This window comes from Phyllobates terribilis, unplaced genomic scaffold (assembly GCF_046119375.1).
Source record: "Phyllobates terribilis strain yellow unplaced genomic scaffold, ASM4611937v1 Scaffold_11__3_contigs__length_659146591, whole genome shotgun sequence".
NCBI classification, from domain to species: domain Eukaryota; kingdom Metazoa; phylum Chordata; class Amphibia; order Anura; family Dendrobatidae; genus Phyllobates; species Phyllobates terribilis.
This window is the reverse complement of record NW_027362771.1, coordinates 294,572,373-294,590,083: the sequence shown is the minus strand read 5'-3', so window position 1 is coordinate 294,590,083 and position 17,711 is coordinate 294,572,373. Positions and strand designations below refer to the sequence as shown.

Sequence of the window (17,711 nt, the reverse complement as noted above, 5' to 3'; positions counted from 1 at the left end):
CCTTTCAGACGGCCGTATAAATCAGACGAAGATTGGAACGCAGTGCATGGACTGGCAGGCGGCTATCCCGACCCGAGAGTGACAGCTTCATGCATTTCTATGCAGCTGTCACATTTTGGCTGGGAGAGCTACCGGCTAGTCCGTGCACTGCATTCCGATCTCAGTCCAACTTATACGGACGTCTGACTGCGGCGTTGGAATCAAAGTGACATGCCAGAGAGTGTAGTGGGGTACAAAAATGGTGGCAAATATATAGAAACCTCATGTTTGTGTTCTAGTTGCAGTACATTAATTATAAATGCAGCTATAATAAACTGGAAGTCATGGGTTACACTTTAACTTTAGGAATATTTTTTTGAAATCTTTAAGATGCTTAATAGTTGTATTACATTTTTAAGAAGTGCCCATACCTACACTAATGCTCCTGGCACACTTAAATAATCAGGATAGTTAATTAATTTGGTATCATGAATGGTGAACATACCTCTTTAAGAACAAGCACGCATTTCCCGGGACCCACTGACTGAGGTAGTTCTGCTATCCTGCCTTTATTTAAATATGGTCCTGAAAAGCAGCGATGATTGATGTACAGTTGGGGGCAGCAGTATTTTCCATTGGTTCCTAAGCAAAAAAAAATCACAAGTTACACTGAATCCTTTCCCGCAAAGTTATATCTAACTGTTCAGCTCCTCCTGGTCTATAACAAGATGCCAAACATTACACTGCATTTCCAAGATGATGCATTCCCTTTAAGAACATATCAGAATTAATATATAAAGTATAATATAATAGTCTATGACATTAATATATAATGATAATGGGTATATTTTAACGTAATACTTGAAAACACCTTTCATAAAAGAGTTAGTAAAGATCCTGTCGAAATATTTTTACATTTAAATTTTGACTAAAATGGAAGAACAAAAGATAATTATAAATTATTTAGGTTTCAAAATGTGTGAAAGACTTAATTACTATTTTCCATTCTACTTTTACTTTGCATTGAATCTCGCTGTCTTTGGCAATTACCCAGCAACAAATACATTCATAGCAAACAAATAAAGTGACAGATAAATAATTTGGATGTAATAACATAATGAAATACAGCTTTCTGCGTGGTGCTGTGGTTGAAGAAATCAATACCTGTCAACATCACAAAATAACTAAGGCTCGGAGCCAGAAGGAGCATAATGTACCTGTTGAGTAGCTGTCACTCTGAGGAAACGGACAAGGATCATGAGGTATTTTCATCACAGGCACTGAGGATGGTAATCTAATAAAACATATGTAATATTATTACTCATTAAAAATAATAGTAACAAAAATAATTATTTGTTACATATTTTTTATTGTAAGCTTTTAATCTTGCGGCGTACACTGTGTAGGTAAAGCAGTATTATATAGGATGAAAAGAATATACATCTATGAAGATCAACCATTCCCAGGCAATACAGTGAAAGAAGCTGCTACATTAGCTTAGATCAATAGTCAAACATAAGTTTAATGGCTCGGCAATCATAGCTTTCTTCTGGAACATAACAAGGAGCCTTATCCTCATCAGGACACCCATATGCAATAAAAGTAACTATTGCATTTAAATTATGGACCTCTTGGTCTTTTCCACGCACCACTGTTGTAAATCTGATTAATCCTTCCGATGTTGAGAAGGGTATAATATCAATACGTTCTACATATCTTCATGGTTTTTATCTTTTTTTCCATTGTTTAGTACGGTTCAATATACTATGTACAATTCTGGTTATTGGGCGTAAAGGAGTGTGGAGATGGCAAACACTCCCTGAAGGTAATACTATTATGATTCTTGATATGATGATATGCTGTACGTGGGTATTCATGAATGCTAATGTTTGATGCAACTGTTTAATGTATGATTAATGCACTTATACTGGGGAATGTGAAAGCAACCTTGCAGGCACAGGGTAAGGAAAGAGATACAATTAGATAGCCCTGCAGATGGCAGGAGTTTTTGGGAGTAAGATGAGAGTTACTTACTGGTTAAGTCACGTTCACACGTTCAGTATTTGGTGAATCAGTATTTGTAAGCCAAAACCAGGAGTGGAACAATCAGAGGAAAAGTATAATAGAAACACGTCACCACTTCTGTATTTATCACCCACTCCTGGTTTTGGCTTACAAATACTGATGTGCAAATTGTCTCTTCAGAGGGGAAGAGGACCAGAACTCTAGAGTCACCTGCAGGAAGTAGCAATCCTAAAAGTCAATAGTGACCCTTTAACGAATCTTATCACATGACTTAGGATATAAGCCAGAACCAGAATCTCAATTTGCAAACACTGTGTTTCGGGGTACTGCCCCTTGTCAGTGCAAAGTGTGAGTTCTGGTTTGGCTGGGTGAGAGGCGTCAGACCGTATCTAAGGGGGTAACATTTCTCCTTGCGGAGAGCGACATGTTAAGCATGTGACGGTGAGGAGACTTTTAAAGCCGCAATGCTCCTCTGGGAAACATGCAAATTGTCTCTTCAGAGAGGATAAGGACCAGAACTCTAGTGCCACCTACAGGAAGTAGCAATCCTAAAAGTCAATAGTGACCCTTTAATGAGGGGCAATCCCCCGAAACACAGTGTCTGCAAACTGAGTTACTGGTTCTGGCTTATATCCTAAGTCATGTGATAAGGCTCGTTAAAAATGGTCACTATTGACTTTTAAGATTGCTATTCTCTGTAGGTGGCACTAGAGTTCTGGTCCTCTTCCTCTCTGAAGAGACAATTTGCATATTTCCCACAGGAGCATTGCAGCTTTAAAAGTCTCCTCACCATGACATGCTTAACATTAGAATGAGTCAGCAGTTAGTAGAGAAGTGAAGAGAGTAACACCAGTCACAGGCATGGTGACTGAATAGGTCGAATACGCGGAGTAAATGCAAAGAGGTAACAAGCCCTATAACTGTACTAGATAAAAGGGGAAATTTGGATTTTATTATGACCAGAACATCCTGGATCCTGGGAAGTGGAACAGACAAGGAATGGAAGCTCAGCAGCAGTGGTTACGGCCAGGAGCCTGGAAGGTAGATACGTGGATTTGAGGGGACACTAGATAGATGTTGAAGTGGGGCTTAAGAGACAACATGTAGGCCAGACTTGGAACTGTTAATGAAAGAAGACTAGACTTCCCAGGCAGGGGCATGGGTACTGCATGGAAGTGGACTGCGGTTAGTGAAGGACAGGTAGAAAAATGTAATATTCAAGTCAGGCATACTGTATTGATAAAATGTTATGCACAAGCGATGTGTCGCCAAATGAAACCAATATGCCTGTATCTCTGTCTAAAACAGAAGATGGTGTGAAAACAAAATTTGTACCTTCTACCTACTGTATATAGGTTTCACCAGTTCTAACTGTAAAGTTCAATTTATTTTTGTAAAATGGACTGAGCGCTTCCTGATATTGCTTTACATCTTGAATTCCTGTGTCATATATGGTTATGCGGCCTGAGTGGGAAACTTCTACAGCAAACTATATCACACACACCCAGAGGAAGCCTTTTCACTGGTGCTACTGACAAGAAATTCTCACCAGATGTCAGTAACAACACATCCAATCCACACAGGCAAAGCAATCAAACCATAGATGTCCATAAATTATGTGTAACATTGAGAAATGACAAAGGGAAAAAGTATTGAACACACTTACTAAAATTTATTTAATACTTCATACAAAAGCCTTTGTTGGTGATGACAGCTTCAAGATGTATGGAGAAACTAGTCGCATGCATTGCTCAGGTGTGATTTTGGCCCATTCTTCCACACAAAAACTCTTCAAATCCTGAAGGTTCCGTGAGCTCCTTCTATGAACTCTGAGCTTTAGCTCCTTCCATAAATCTTTTATTGGATTCAGGTCAGATGATTGGCTGGGCCATTCTGGCAGCTTTATTTTTTTTCTCTGAGCCGGAAGAAGTGAGTTTCATGCGAAACAGCTGTCGCTCGTCTCTGCTTTCCTAGGTCCACATCGTTTGCATGTCCCCTCAATAAAGATGCCGTTTTGAACTACCAGTGGTTAGTGCTGCTAATTTTTAAGCCTCTTCTCTTGTCCAATAAGGTTGCGAAGGTCTTGAGACAGCTCACTAGTTTTACCCATCATAATGTTTATTGTGTGGCACCTTGCTAATGAGACACCTTTTTATAGGCCATCAGTTGAACCAGCTAATATTTTTTTACTAAGTGACAGGATTGCTTTCTAATTACTGATAGAATTCAGCTGGTGTCATGACTTTCCATGGTTTTTTGCATCTCTCTTTCTTCATGTGTTCAATACTTTTTCCTTGTGTAATATCTCTTTATTACACATTACTTAATTCATGGACATCTATGGTTTGATTTCTTTGCCTGTGTGGAGTGGATGGGCTATAACCGACATCTGGTGAGAATGTCATGTCAATAGCATCCTTAGAAATATATTTACTTAGATAATTGGCGACATGTTCAATACTTATTTCACCCGCAGTATAATGGGTAGTGGTTGCATCACCTTTACAGTTTTTATCTAGAAACTTAGCCTTTACTTTGCGGATTTTCAAGATAGTATCTTAACAATCACCTGCTAGTACTAATACTAATAATACTAATACTTGAAAAATTAATATCACAAGATATGTAAACCACAAACATGGGTTTAGCAAAATTCTTATTAACCAGTATGAGCCTGACATACACTGTCTGACAAATAGGCCTCACCCTAGATCATGTATGACATTATATCTACTGTTCTAAAACAAAGAATTGCAGTGCCCTCCAGACAACATCTGGCATCTTCTGTAGCCCTTGTCCACTCCTAGGTGTCCTTGATACTCCCACAGCAATGAGTGTGACCAGTAAGCACGTAAATACTCATAATGTACAGTACTGTGCAGCATTTTTTTGCATACCCACTGTAGGGATTATATTCACTCAGGTGCGATGAGAGGCAAACAGGGGGCATGTTTCTTTAAATGTCCATAGCGGTTTACTGGCTTCATAAACCGTCAAAAGCAAAATGCAAACAAACAGCCTTTAGTCCAGGCAAAAGCGAAAGAAAACAGTCCTTTAAGCAAAGTCTCTGGTAAACCGGACCTGTAGTCACACAGGCTGGAAAGCATCCAGCACACAGCTCAGTCAGGAGACAACACATAGGAGGCCTTCTACCTCCAAACACAGACCATGTGCCAAACAACAGCCTCCATTATATAAGCTGTTAACCACACCCAGAGGTGAGGTATGTGGGTAGCTGGAACCGCCCATCTCTCTAAACTACCCGTAACCCGGTCCCAGGTGCACCAAATGATCCTCTTAGTGCTACATGCACTAGAGAAACACTCCGGGCTACATCACAGAGACCAGCCATCCCTGTGACACATACCTCCCATCGACTGCACGACCCACCTTACACCGCCTAAAACTTTTGATTTCATTTAGATTTTTGTTTTGTTCATTTACTTTGCATATTGTTAATTGATAAAAATAAACTATTAACATTTCTATTTTTTAAAGGATTCTTACTCTTACACTGTGTGTAAGTATATATCAAGAGAATGCCAAGAGTGTGCAAAGCAGTCATCAAAGCAAAAGGTGGCTACTTTGAAGAACCTAGAATATAAGACATATTTTCAGTTGTTTCACACTTTTTTGTTAAGTATATAATTCCACATGTGTTAATTCATAGTTTTGATGCCTTCAGTGTGAATGTACAATTTTCAAAGTCATGAAAATACAGAAAAATCATTAAATGAGAAGGTGTGTCCAAACTTTTGGTCTGTACTGTATATATATATAAATATATATATAGATAAATATATATATATATTTATCTATATATATACGTATACAGTGAAAGAAATAAATATTTGATCCATTGCTGTTTTTGTAAGTTTGCCCACTGACAAAGACATGAACAGTCTATAATTTTAAGGGCATGCTAATTTTAACATTGAGAGATACAATATCCCCCAAAAAATCAAGAAAATCACATTGTATAAATTATATGAATTTATTTGTATTTTGCAGTGAGAAATAAGTATTTGATCCCCTACAAACCATTATGAGTTCTGGCTCCTACAGACCAGTTAGACACTCCTAATCAACTCGTTACCTGCATTAAATACAGCTGTCTTACATAGTCACCTGTATAAAATACTCCTGTCCACAGCCTCAATTAATCAGTCAGACTCTAACCTCTACAACATGGGCAAGACCAAAGAGCTTTCTAAGGATGTCAGAGACAAGATCATAGACCTGCACAAAGCTGGCTATAAAATAATAAGTAAGACGCTGGGTGAGAAGGAGACAAATGTTGGTGCAATAGTAAGAAAATGGAAGAAATACAAAATGACTGTTAATCGACATCGATCTGGGGCATCATGCAAAATCTCACCTCGTGGGGTATCCTTGATCATGATGAAGGTGAGAGATCAGCCTAAAACTACACGGGGGAACTTGTTAATGATCTCCAGGCAGCTGGGACCACAGTCACTAAGAAAACCATTGGCAACACATTATGCCTTAAAGGTTTAAAATCCTGCAGAGCCCGCAAGGTGCCCCTGCTCAAGAAGACACATGTGCAGGCCTGACTGAAGTTTGCCAATGAACACCTGGATGATTCTGTGAGTTATTGGGAGAAGGTGCTGTGGTCAGATGAGACAAAAATTGAGCTCTTTAACATTAACTCAACTTGTCGTGTTTGGAGGAAGAGAAATGCTGCCTATGATCAAAAGAACACCGTCTCCACTATCAAGCATGGAGGTGGAAACATTATGTTTTGGGGGTGTTTCTCTGCTAAGGTCACAGGACTACTTCACCGCATCAATGGGAGAATGGACAGAGCCATGTACCGTAAAATCCTGAGTGACAACCTCCTTCCCTCCGCCAGGACATTAAAAATGGGTCGTGGCTGGGTTTTCCAGCGAGACAATGACCCAAAACATCAAGCAAGCCTAGTCTGGCACAGACGGGTCTGGCTTTTAAAGGGTTGCTTTTTAAGGGGCAAAAATGAAATATGCCAGAAATGGGCCAGAAGTGACCAGAAAGTATGGATAACTATCTACTATTTGTACTTAGATTCTCTTTCTCATTCTCCCTTACACTTTCATCATGCTTACATATGCTCTTACTGTTTTTGCCCCACTAATCCTCACTCTCCTTCGCTATCCCCAAACCCCAGCACCCTCTAAGCAAATCATCATCTCTCCTTCCCTCCTACCTCCCCACCTAACCTCATCTACAAACTTGCTCCTCAACCTCAGATCGATCCTCCCAAAACACAAACCGGACACTCTCCTTCTCCCACCTGCTCTCCCTCTCTCTGCTTCTCCTCACTGCTGGTGACATATCTCCCAATCCTGGACCCCCACAGCTTGCATCCTCCACCAATTCCCACACCTATCGCATCAAACCAACTGCAAACTACCCCAACCTCTCTTACGCAAAACCAGTCCCCCTGACGCCCACCCCGCTGCTCCCTCTCTCTGGAGCACTGTGGAATGCACGCTCTGTCTGCAACAAGCTCCATTTTGTCCACGACCTCTTTACCTCTCGTCATCTCTCCTTCCTGGGCATCACAGAAACATGGCTAACACCCTCTGCCACTGCCTCCCCTGCTGCGCTGTGTTACGGCGGCCTCCACTTCACCCACACTCCTCGCCCTGGAAACAAACATGGTGGAGGAGTGGGTCTTCTCCTCTCTAACAACTGCACCTTTAGCCCTACTCCTCCTCTTCCCTCCTTTATTCTCCCTTCTTTTGAAGTCCACTCTGTCCGCATTTACTCTCCCTCCAACCTCCAAGTGGCTGTCATATACCGACCCCTGGGCCCGATCACTGCCTTTATTGACCAATTCTCCACCTGGCTTCTTTACTTTCTCTCTGCTGACATTCCCACAATCATCATGGGCGATTTCAACATCCCCACTGACACTCACCAGTCAGCAGCATCCAAACTCTTGTCGCTTACTTCATCCTTTGGACTTACTCAGTGGTCCTCCTCAGCCACCCACACAGATGGACACATTCTAGACCTCATCTTCACCTGACTCTGCTCCCTATCTAACCTTACAACCTCCCCCCTACCCCTATCTGCCCACCATCTACTCACTGTTACGGATCCGGGTGGTGGAACCTCTGTGCTGCGGTGCAAGGAGGGACCAGAGGCGCGTAACTAGGTATCAATTCGGACTGACGAAGGTCGCACGGCGGCTCAATCGACTCCGTGAACCAGGGAAGGACCGAGCAGAGGGACCAGGTGCTACTCTGGACCAGTCCTTGTATGAGAGCAGGTGACTCCCACGGGTCAGAAGGCAGGGACTGACCGGTACAGCAGATGAGCACGGCAGGCAGGCTGACGGGTGATCCGGGTAGACGGACTGGCAGACAACACGGGTAACTGGCGGGAGCCTCCAGGTAGGCTGGCTGGTAGGCACGGCAGGTAACTGGTACGTTCTCCGGCCCATAGACAGACTGATGGGTTTGGACTGTAGGCAGACCGTCGGGCTGGTGAGTGTACTTGGCTGGCGGAGACAGGTAGCAGGTAAAGGCTCCGGATAAGTGGACTGGCCAAGCCCATAGACAGACTGGTGGGCTGGGCTGTAAGCAGACTGTCGGGCTGGACTGGTAGTCAGGCTGGCGGACTGGACTGGTAGTCAGGCTGGCGGACTGGACTGGTAGTCAGGCTGGCGGACTGGACTGGTAGTCAGGCTGGCGGAATGGACTGGTAGTCAGGCTGGCAGACTGGACTGGTAGTCAGATTAGCAGCGGGACCTGAGGGCTGAAGCAGAGTTAGTACACAGAGCTACAACCTTGCACGGGCACCTCCATTTTGGAGAAGGTGCCTTTTATATGAGAAGTCCTCCGGCCATTGGCCGGGGACTCCTTAGGACGGCGCGTGGGGCCCCTTTAAGAGGGAGGGAACACGCGCGGCGTCCTAAGCACAGTGCCCAGGAAGCTGCGTGCGCCGTTAGCAGCAGGAGAGCCGGAAGACGCCGGGCCAGGAGCACGGCAGTAAGGGGGACGGCGTCTCTGCCTGTCAGGAGGCAGAGACACCGATACTACACTCACATTCTCATCCCTGTCCTCCTCACCTGTCACCCATGTCCAGCAACTAGCACACCCCCGCAGAAACCTTGCACATCTAGACAATCACACACTCTCTGACTCTATTCTACCACTGACATCCATATCCTCACTCCATGACACAGACAGCATCACCGCTTTCTACAATGCCACTCTCGCATCAGCTATTGATTCGGTCGCCCCTCTTGTGCATGGCAGAGCGCGACAAGTCAACAGGCAACCCTGGCACAACAACCTCACTAAACAGCTTCGACAAGCATCCAGGGTTGCGGAGCGGCGTTGGAAGAAAACACATACTCAAGATGACTTCACTGCATTCAAACAAGCAACACTTGCATTCAAATCAGCACTCACCTCTGCTAAACAGGCCTACTTCACAACCCTCATATCCTCCCTATCCTACAACCCCAAACAGCTATTCAACACTTTTAACTCTCTTCTCCGCCCTCCACTGCCCCCTCCAACCTCCGTCATCTCTGCTGAGGAGTTTGCCACACACTGCAAAAACAAGATTGACCAAACACGGCAAGTCTTTACAGTCCGACCACCACAACATCCTCTTCCCTCCGTACCGTTCTATCATTGTTAGTTTGTGTACTGTAAGTGATATCTATATTTAGTATGTAACCCCTCCTTATGTACAGCGCCATGGAATCAATGGCGCTATATAAATTAATAATAATAAAAAAAAAACATACAGCCAAGGCAACAAAGAAGGACATTAAAGTCATGGAGAGGCCTAGCTAGTCTCCAGACCTTAATCCCATAGAAAACTTATGAGGGAGTTGAAGCTCCGATTTGCCAAGCGACAGCCTCAAAATCTTAATGATTTAGAGATGATTAGCAAAGAGGAGTGGACTAAAATTCCTCCTGACGTGCGCAAGCCCCATCATCAACTAACATCATACAAAAAATGTCTGACTGCTGTGCTTGCCAACCAGGGTTTTGCCACCAAGTATTAAGTGTTGTTTGCCAGAGGGATCAAATACTTATTTCTCACTGCAAAATGCAAATAAATTTATCTAATTTATACAATGTGATTTTCTTGATTTATTGGGGGGATATTTTATCTCTTAATGTTAAAATTACCCTTAAAATTATAGATTGTTTATGTCTTAGTCAGTGGGCAATCTTACAAAAATAGCAAGGGATCAAATAATTATTTCCTTCACTGTATATTTTAGGGATTCAAGGAATTAGGCCTTATGTAGCGTTCACACAGATACTGCAGTTTTGGTCCAAACACAAGCAGTTTTATTGTTTTACACAGGTTGCACAGCACCAAAATGACAAAATCATAAACATAAATCCATAGCCTTGTCCAGGCACTAACTAAAAAGAATAGACCCTGACTACTTCAAACATCACTGACCTAGCCCCAGTTCGGTCAAAAAAAACTGCTATCATCCATAGCAACCACTAATACTTTCAGTTTGGTGCACACAGCCCGTGCAGTCTCTTCTCAAAAGATTCTGGCTTGTTTCTCTCTTCAACATCAAGACACCTCCAGTCTGCTCAGCCTCCACAGCAGACGGACTTAAATGAACACCTAGCCTGTTTATATGCAGAGCCAGCCAGGTGTACTAATCAGAGCCTGCAGAGCTAGGATTTAACCCTAGCCTACCTGGCATTACTGCATACCCTACCCCTCTGACGGCTGGGCACCATCTGCCAACACACAGAGACTACAGGGCTTTAAATTGACCTAGCAACTCTCATGCACCTACCTCTATTTTTTGGGTACCAATTTTCGTCTGTGGTGATTTTTGTACGTGGCAAAGTTCCTGCCATTTCAACACGTGCAAGGTTGGCTTCTGACCGGGCCAACCAACAAGGGGTTTTGAGCGGATCCCTTCTTTTCCAGGGTTTTAGTAGGTTTCCATAATATATGGGAAAGGCCTACCTTTTCCCTGCTTGGTGTACTTTATAGTTGATCTCTCCCACTTTTTCCACCATCTTATAGGGCCCCTACAACTGGTAGAGAACTTGCTCTCTCTTGTGGGCACTTACAAAAGTACCACCCCCACACCACTGTGACTAAAACCAGAATGCTGCCGGGGAGAATAAAGTTCATTTTCTCCCCGCAGCATTTGGCTAAGTGCAGGCGCCGGGCACATTAATAACGCTATTAACCTGCAGATTAACTCCATAGCTGCAGGTTAATAGCATTTTTTCTGGAGACAGGTTTCCTTTAAATGAACACTTGGCTTGTTTATATGCAGAGGTAGCCAGGTGTACTAATCAAAGCCTGCAGACCTAGGATTTAACCCTAGTCTACCTGGCATTGCTACAATATATACACATATATGTACACATGTGTGTGTGAATTTCAATCACCATGCACATTGCTCCCAGGACCCCTATAGGTACAAACAAACCTTTACAGTAGCAATAAAAGGTTGTGATTCTAATGCTATACTTGTGGGCTCTCTGCCTCAGATAGGGTATTAAAACAGAAGGTTTTTATGTCGTTAGGCCTTTTGTGCCAACATTCGGCAGCTGCACTCATGAAGTTCTGTGTCTTATTTGAGTATAGTCAATTTTAAGAAGACACAGTAGAATTTAATTACAATAATTACAACTATGATGCCATAAAACTGTGCAGGACTCATCTAAGTAAAAAGCACACCACAATACCTGCTTTACAAAATCTCTGTGTAATCGCAGAGACATAACAATAAATTTACACAGTAATGATGCATTTAGTAAAACAGCTTTTATGGCTTATCTGATACCAACACCATGCCAAGTTGACTAAATAAAGGCAATAATGCCAGGGAATTGTCTCTGTGGATTTCAATTCAATTTTTTAGTTTTACAGCGTCAATAAAAACAGCATTAAAATCATCAACACAACACTAATTCCATCCTGAAAAGTTATATTTGCTTTTTAATGTTGCATGTAATGGACAGAAATCTGTTTTATAGGATTCCTTATGTTAATGTCAAGACTAATGAAAGAGACACTAGAGATGTAAATGGGGATATGCTATACAATGTCTACTTTGGATATTTTATTGCAGTTGAAACTACCCAGAGAGCCCTTATTGAACACAATGCTAGAAACCCTGCATCCTGGCAGTGCAAAAAGCAGAAAACCGGCTCCATTAATCAACCCCACTGCTCATTTACTGACATTACACTTAGCTACAAGGATTTTACTTGCCACCAATCATTTTCTCTTATTGTCAGCTGTGACAATATAAGGGAAAGCTATTGTAATAAGAAGTTGTATCAAGTCTTTTTGTCCGAAAAAAGATGCAGAATGACAAAAAATATATACCTCTATACACAGAGTATAATTAATCACAGTAATTAAAAGGACCAACGATCTTAGTTGCCTTTTCTAAATAAGTAAATTCATGATAATCTGATTTAGTCTGGGATGACACTATAGAAATGATGACCATACATATTAGATTACTGTCTCTCCGAACATCCCTCACCCCTTTTGGCAGTGCATCCATGTGTCTTCGGTAGGGAAAGTGAATTTTCATTAGAATGCATGGAGTGGCCATTGAAATGCAATAAGCTTGATGCTTCTCTTCCTGACATCATCGGGGGGTGGGGAGAATTGGGAGGCCCCAATACACATTCGAAAGGAGCATTATAGGGCTTTTCCCATAAACCAAACTCCTTACCTATATACAGGATATAATAATATCGCTGAGAGCCACCGAGCTCACTAATTGGCTGCTGCATCAATCAGCGTGCTCAGCAAGTAGACCACTAAGTGATACATTGCTGGAATTAAAGTCTCTGTCCCGACATCTCAGATTACATGGCCAAAACCCGGTGACGGATTCCCTTTAATAAGCATTGTACCGTACACCCGGTCTGTCAATGTGGCTAGTGGACTATAAAACATTTATGCACCCCTGCATTAGAAGCATGCATTGTGTATCAGATCTTGAAATTATTTGTAAAAAAATATTACATAGGGACCTCAATGAATGTGAACAGCGGTGTAAAAGTCAGATCCCTTTTGTATAATGTTCATAGGGGGACACTCTCTAAAGCTTCTTTATTTTTGATAATTTTTCATAAAAGGAATATTACTTACTGTTTTTCTGGCTGAACAACAGCAATCTTTCTTTTCTTTTTCACTAGGAAAAAAGAAGATAACATTTTAACATAATATTCCAAAATCCATATACTCACTTGTGTACGTGAAGTTGGCGCAACTGCAAAGTAACAGCAATTTTGTTGAGTTATTTCTACATAAAATGTATTTATCCATATAATCAAAATCCACATTTAGGTGGAATTCTAATGGCAGAATTCATTGATTTTTCACCACTTTGCTTAGAGATATAGGTCATGGATGTCCCAGTGGTGGTTTAGAAGGCTGCGGCAGTGCTCCAAGGTTTCTGTCTCTGACAATATCTCTATTTTCCAACAGTGATTTACTGCAATATACATTTTTCTTTTTCTGGTATGAGTTGCCCTTAGCTCCAGCTGTTTTTGCTTTCTTATACACATGTATTACAAAATTAAAATCTTAGCACAATGGCTTAAAAAATGGCTCTGTTCATATTGACAAAAGTTATTTTGCAAATGGGTATATAGAGACACTGGGGCATATTGATCAAGCTAAATGTGCCTAAATTCTGGAGTAATTTGTACAAGTAAAAACTATCTTTCATTACTTGTAGCATATTTATTAGGCGTCTTAGACACTTTTTACAACCTGTGCAACAAGGAGGGTCGACTCTGTTGAAAGGGATGGGATTTATTGGAAAAGGGTGTGACTTAATTTGTGACATCATGCACCAAAATTGTTGAGCACATTTCTGGCACAGAACAAGCCAACTATTAGTTATTGAGGGTAGTGAGGGTGAGGTTATACAGAGCTCATGAATATGGAGGACTACATGGCAGCACTGGGTTACTAGTCCTCTACTGGTAATCTGTTGATTTTTAAAATCTACAAGTTGCCCCCTCATCGCTGGTCTTGAAGATGGGGCATGGTGGAGTCATATGCTCCTGATTCATGATGAGATGCATGAGGTGGGGCGTCTGACGAGTGGCGTGCACCTCTGTGCGCCACGCAAGAAATATTACACCAGTCAGGAACTGGTTACTGGTTTTGGTCAAGAATTAGACAAGCTATGGTGTCACACCCCTGATGCACCCCCATCCTGCCCCAGTTTCATCCACTTCGGCAGAGCTGGGAGATATTATAGTTAAAACGCCAAAAATTGCAAAATTTTGCAACTTTTCAAAGCTTTTACACCACTTTTGGGACATAAAAGCTTTGATAAATTGGGGTCTCTGTCTCTACATGATGCTACTCTGAGATTAAGTGGCAAAAAACTGGTAATAGATTCACTAAAGGTCATAGGCAACAACATAATGGTGTGATTTGTTTTATTTGTATATTTCATGCTACTTTTTGGGACTAAAGTGCCACTTACATGTGCCTGACACTTGTGTTACCTCTCTATTAATTATACAAGCTTAGTGCCCTTTGTGTTCAGTGTTGCATTATGGTTACTATATAAAAGCAACTAGTGGTTGTGTTTCTCTTCTCAAATCTTTTCCCATGACAGCAATTATAGGTTTATTGTGAGCAGAATTTAGAATATAGATGTAGACTTTGTATATCTATTTCATAAAAAGAGTTGTGACTAGAGATGGGCGAACCCAAACAGAAATGTCCATCTCTGTTTGGGTCTGAACGCCGAACACATACTTTCTGCGGAAGTCCGCTGTAGTGTTCGAGGTAAGTCCGTGGTGGCACGGAGGTGAGAGAGAAATTTTAATTTTCTTAGCAGTTCGGGTATACATTATTTTCAACGGCATTTGGGTTCTTGTGGAAGTTCGGCTACTATTCTGGTACCCGAACAAAACTTTCTCAAAAGTTCGGGTCATGTACCAGAACCCGGACTTCCACCGGTCTGCCCATCCCTATCTAATCCCTTCTATCTATCTCATAAACTCAGCTATTCATATTATTCCCTAATGAGCCATTCTCTGCACACCATTTACTCCACAGTAGAGTACAGTAGTTCTTTCATTATGTACATAAAATATCATTTTTAATGACAGTAACTTTCTTGCTATTTAGGTACCTAGTTATGTAACATTTGTATCTTTTATAAGGGTTAACTGCTAATGCTGAGCGGGATTAGAAACAACAACCTTTTGCTTAGCTTATATCTAATTCTGTTCATACCTAAGGGAGCGAGAAATGTTATTATATCTAATTTTAATCGATCAACAATTATCCTAATTGAGTTGTGTGGAGGTCAGCAATGCAAGAGTGCGCAGTTAATCATACACCTAAGCTCACTGCGTAGCCTGTGATCTGTAATGTTCTCTATGAATCACTGAATGAGCGCACTGAGTACTGGATCTAATTGCATAACAGCTTCAAGAACTCCTGCCAAAATGACAGCCTCCCAGTTGCTCAGATCATATGGTCTTGCCAGGCTGCAAATGTTTATGGTGAAAATCTGGGTGCATTACTGCCTCTTACAGGAGTAATTGGAAATGCTTAAAGTGGCCAGAGAGCTGTGTAATTTATATTTCAGCATGCGATCCAGATCTCAGATCTGCTTAATGCTCCGTTTAACTTACATTTAATGGCTTAGTAATAAAAGTCATATTTGAAATATACACAATTTGTAAAGCTTTTGCACATTTCCACTGTTCATGCATTGTACTCTAAAGCCCGGGAATCTAACACCAGGATTATCATCTATACCGGGGTGTTGGATCCGTTTAAAGTTTCAAGTCCTGTTCAAAACACATTGGGAGAATTGCGGAATGTGGAACTCTTGTTACAGTTCTCACACAAAATGATTCGTCCCTTTCGCGGGCCAGCAATTAGTTGCAGAGAACATATGCAGAAACAGGATTTATAAGGAAGGAGCATGGTGAAAGATGGGTATAACAGGTGTCACAGACATAACGTCCCAACGAGTCCTCTAAATGGTTAGCGATGCAGTAATGATATTTTCATCTAATATAAACCACACAGTACAGGCTAATGAATATAAAAACTTCATAAACACATTGTCTGCTGACCTATATGTAATAAATAATGACAGCATGTCATACATTTATTACCACCACCTACACTCATCTACGTATTATAGTGATGAGCGAGTATGTTCGGTTAACCCTTTCGCCGAGTATACTCGGTGAAAGGGTTAACCGAACATACTCACTCACTCATCACTAAGTATTACAAAACTGTTATGGAGAAATGCTTTAAGCTATACATGATGTAAACGCCACATTTCAGGAATCTCATCTACTATAATCAATCAGTAATTATGTTTAACTAGTCATATGAGATCTTTAGAAATCCCCCTTTGTTTGTGTCTACAACCTCGCTGCAGAATTAAAAATGGTGCCCCATGCTGGTGCTGGTACATATGATCACACTAACTCGGGGTGACCTGGTGTCTGTTTTCCCCACTGCCATCCTATTATTATTAGGGCTCGCTCACACTTGCAAATATATCAGACTAGTGCAATCCGACAAAAAATCAGATTGCACTCGGCCCACTGTTTATTTTTGTCATGCCAATTCGGCATGTGAAAACATTTGTAGCATGCTGCGAATGACTGCGAGAATCAGATTGCATGCACCCATATAGGTCTATAGGTGCGTGTTAAACATCAGAGTGCACTTGGTTGTCACCTGAGTGCAATGCGATTCCCGCGGACGCCGGCAATGGAGAAGATGGAGAAATTACTTCCTCCGTCTCCTCCACACCTGTGCTGCGATTCTCTGATGTGAGAGGATCGGAGCACAGAACACTGACACTTGGCTCACACTCGCAGCAGAGCAGGAGCCGAGTGTCATTAGCATATCGCATAGGATGCTATACGCTAGTGTGACTCTGGCCTTAAACTTTGCTATAAAGAGCAAATATATTACTTAGTGCTAAAGCTTCCATGATCAAAGGTTTCATATAGATACATTAAAACAATGCAATGGAAATATCACGGAGAAATATTGTAGAGAAGTGCCCAGCCAACAATCTTATTCACTATACGACACTGTTATGGTCACTTTCATATGATTGTGGAAATAAGTACACATAGAGTTGCTGGTGTTATTTTTCTTTCTGTTTTTGGGAGTGGAAATGCACTAAAAGACATATCTGAAACTTTAAAAAAATGCATAAAAAACATGCAGATTATGCACTGTGGTTTTCCTGTTTTTGAGCTTTTCGTGCAGAAAACAAAACATCAAAAATGTTACAAATTAGAGATGAGCGGATCAGGTAAAATTCTAATTGTTCACACAGATTTTATCTGAAAATTCGATTTTCAGAGAAGTTAATTTCTGCAAATTTAATGTTCCTTATTAAGCTCTGGGGTCTCTTGGAACCTAAGAAATGTAAGATGTAAAATAAATAAATAAATCATTATAATCACCTCACCACTCCCTTCTCCGACCCCTCTGATCCTCATTGTCACCTATCTGCTGCTTGCACTGAAATCCCCTGATGAGACCACCCAGGAGAGATCTGCATAAGTGCACAAAAAATCACGACGTGCGCCATCACCTTACACGCGCTTTCAAGCGGCTGTCATAAGATGTGGCGAAGACTGGATGGGTGACAGTGAGGACCAGGGGGGCTGTAGAGGTGAGCAGTGAGGTGAGTATATGGATTTTTT

The 17,711-nt window shown here is 41.6% G+C and overlaps 1 protein-coding gene across 5 annotated transcripts in view; it reads right to left on the bottom strand.

Annotated features, from left to right (window-relative positions):
- Positions 1-17,711, bottom strand: part of SFMBT2 (Scm like with four mbt domains 2) — a 281,711-nt gene that overhangs the window by 48,175 nt on the left and 215,825 nt on the right. For all 5 annotated transcript variants that reach the window (XM_073652450.1, XM_073652449.1, XM_073652448.1 and 2 more), the window contains 3 exons: positions 13,135-13,177; positions 1,197-1,273; positions 485-621 (listed from right to left, as the gene is read on the bottom strand). In XM_073652450.1, coding sequence (XP_073508551.1) covers positions 485-621; positions 1,197-1,273; positions 13,135-13,177 — 257 coding nt within the window. The remainder of the gene's footprint in view (positions 1-484; positions 622-1,196; positions 1,274-13,134; positions 13,178-17,711) is intronic.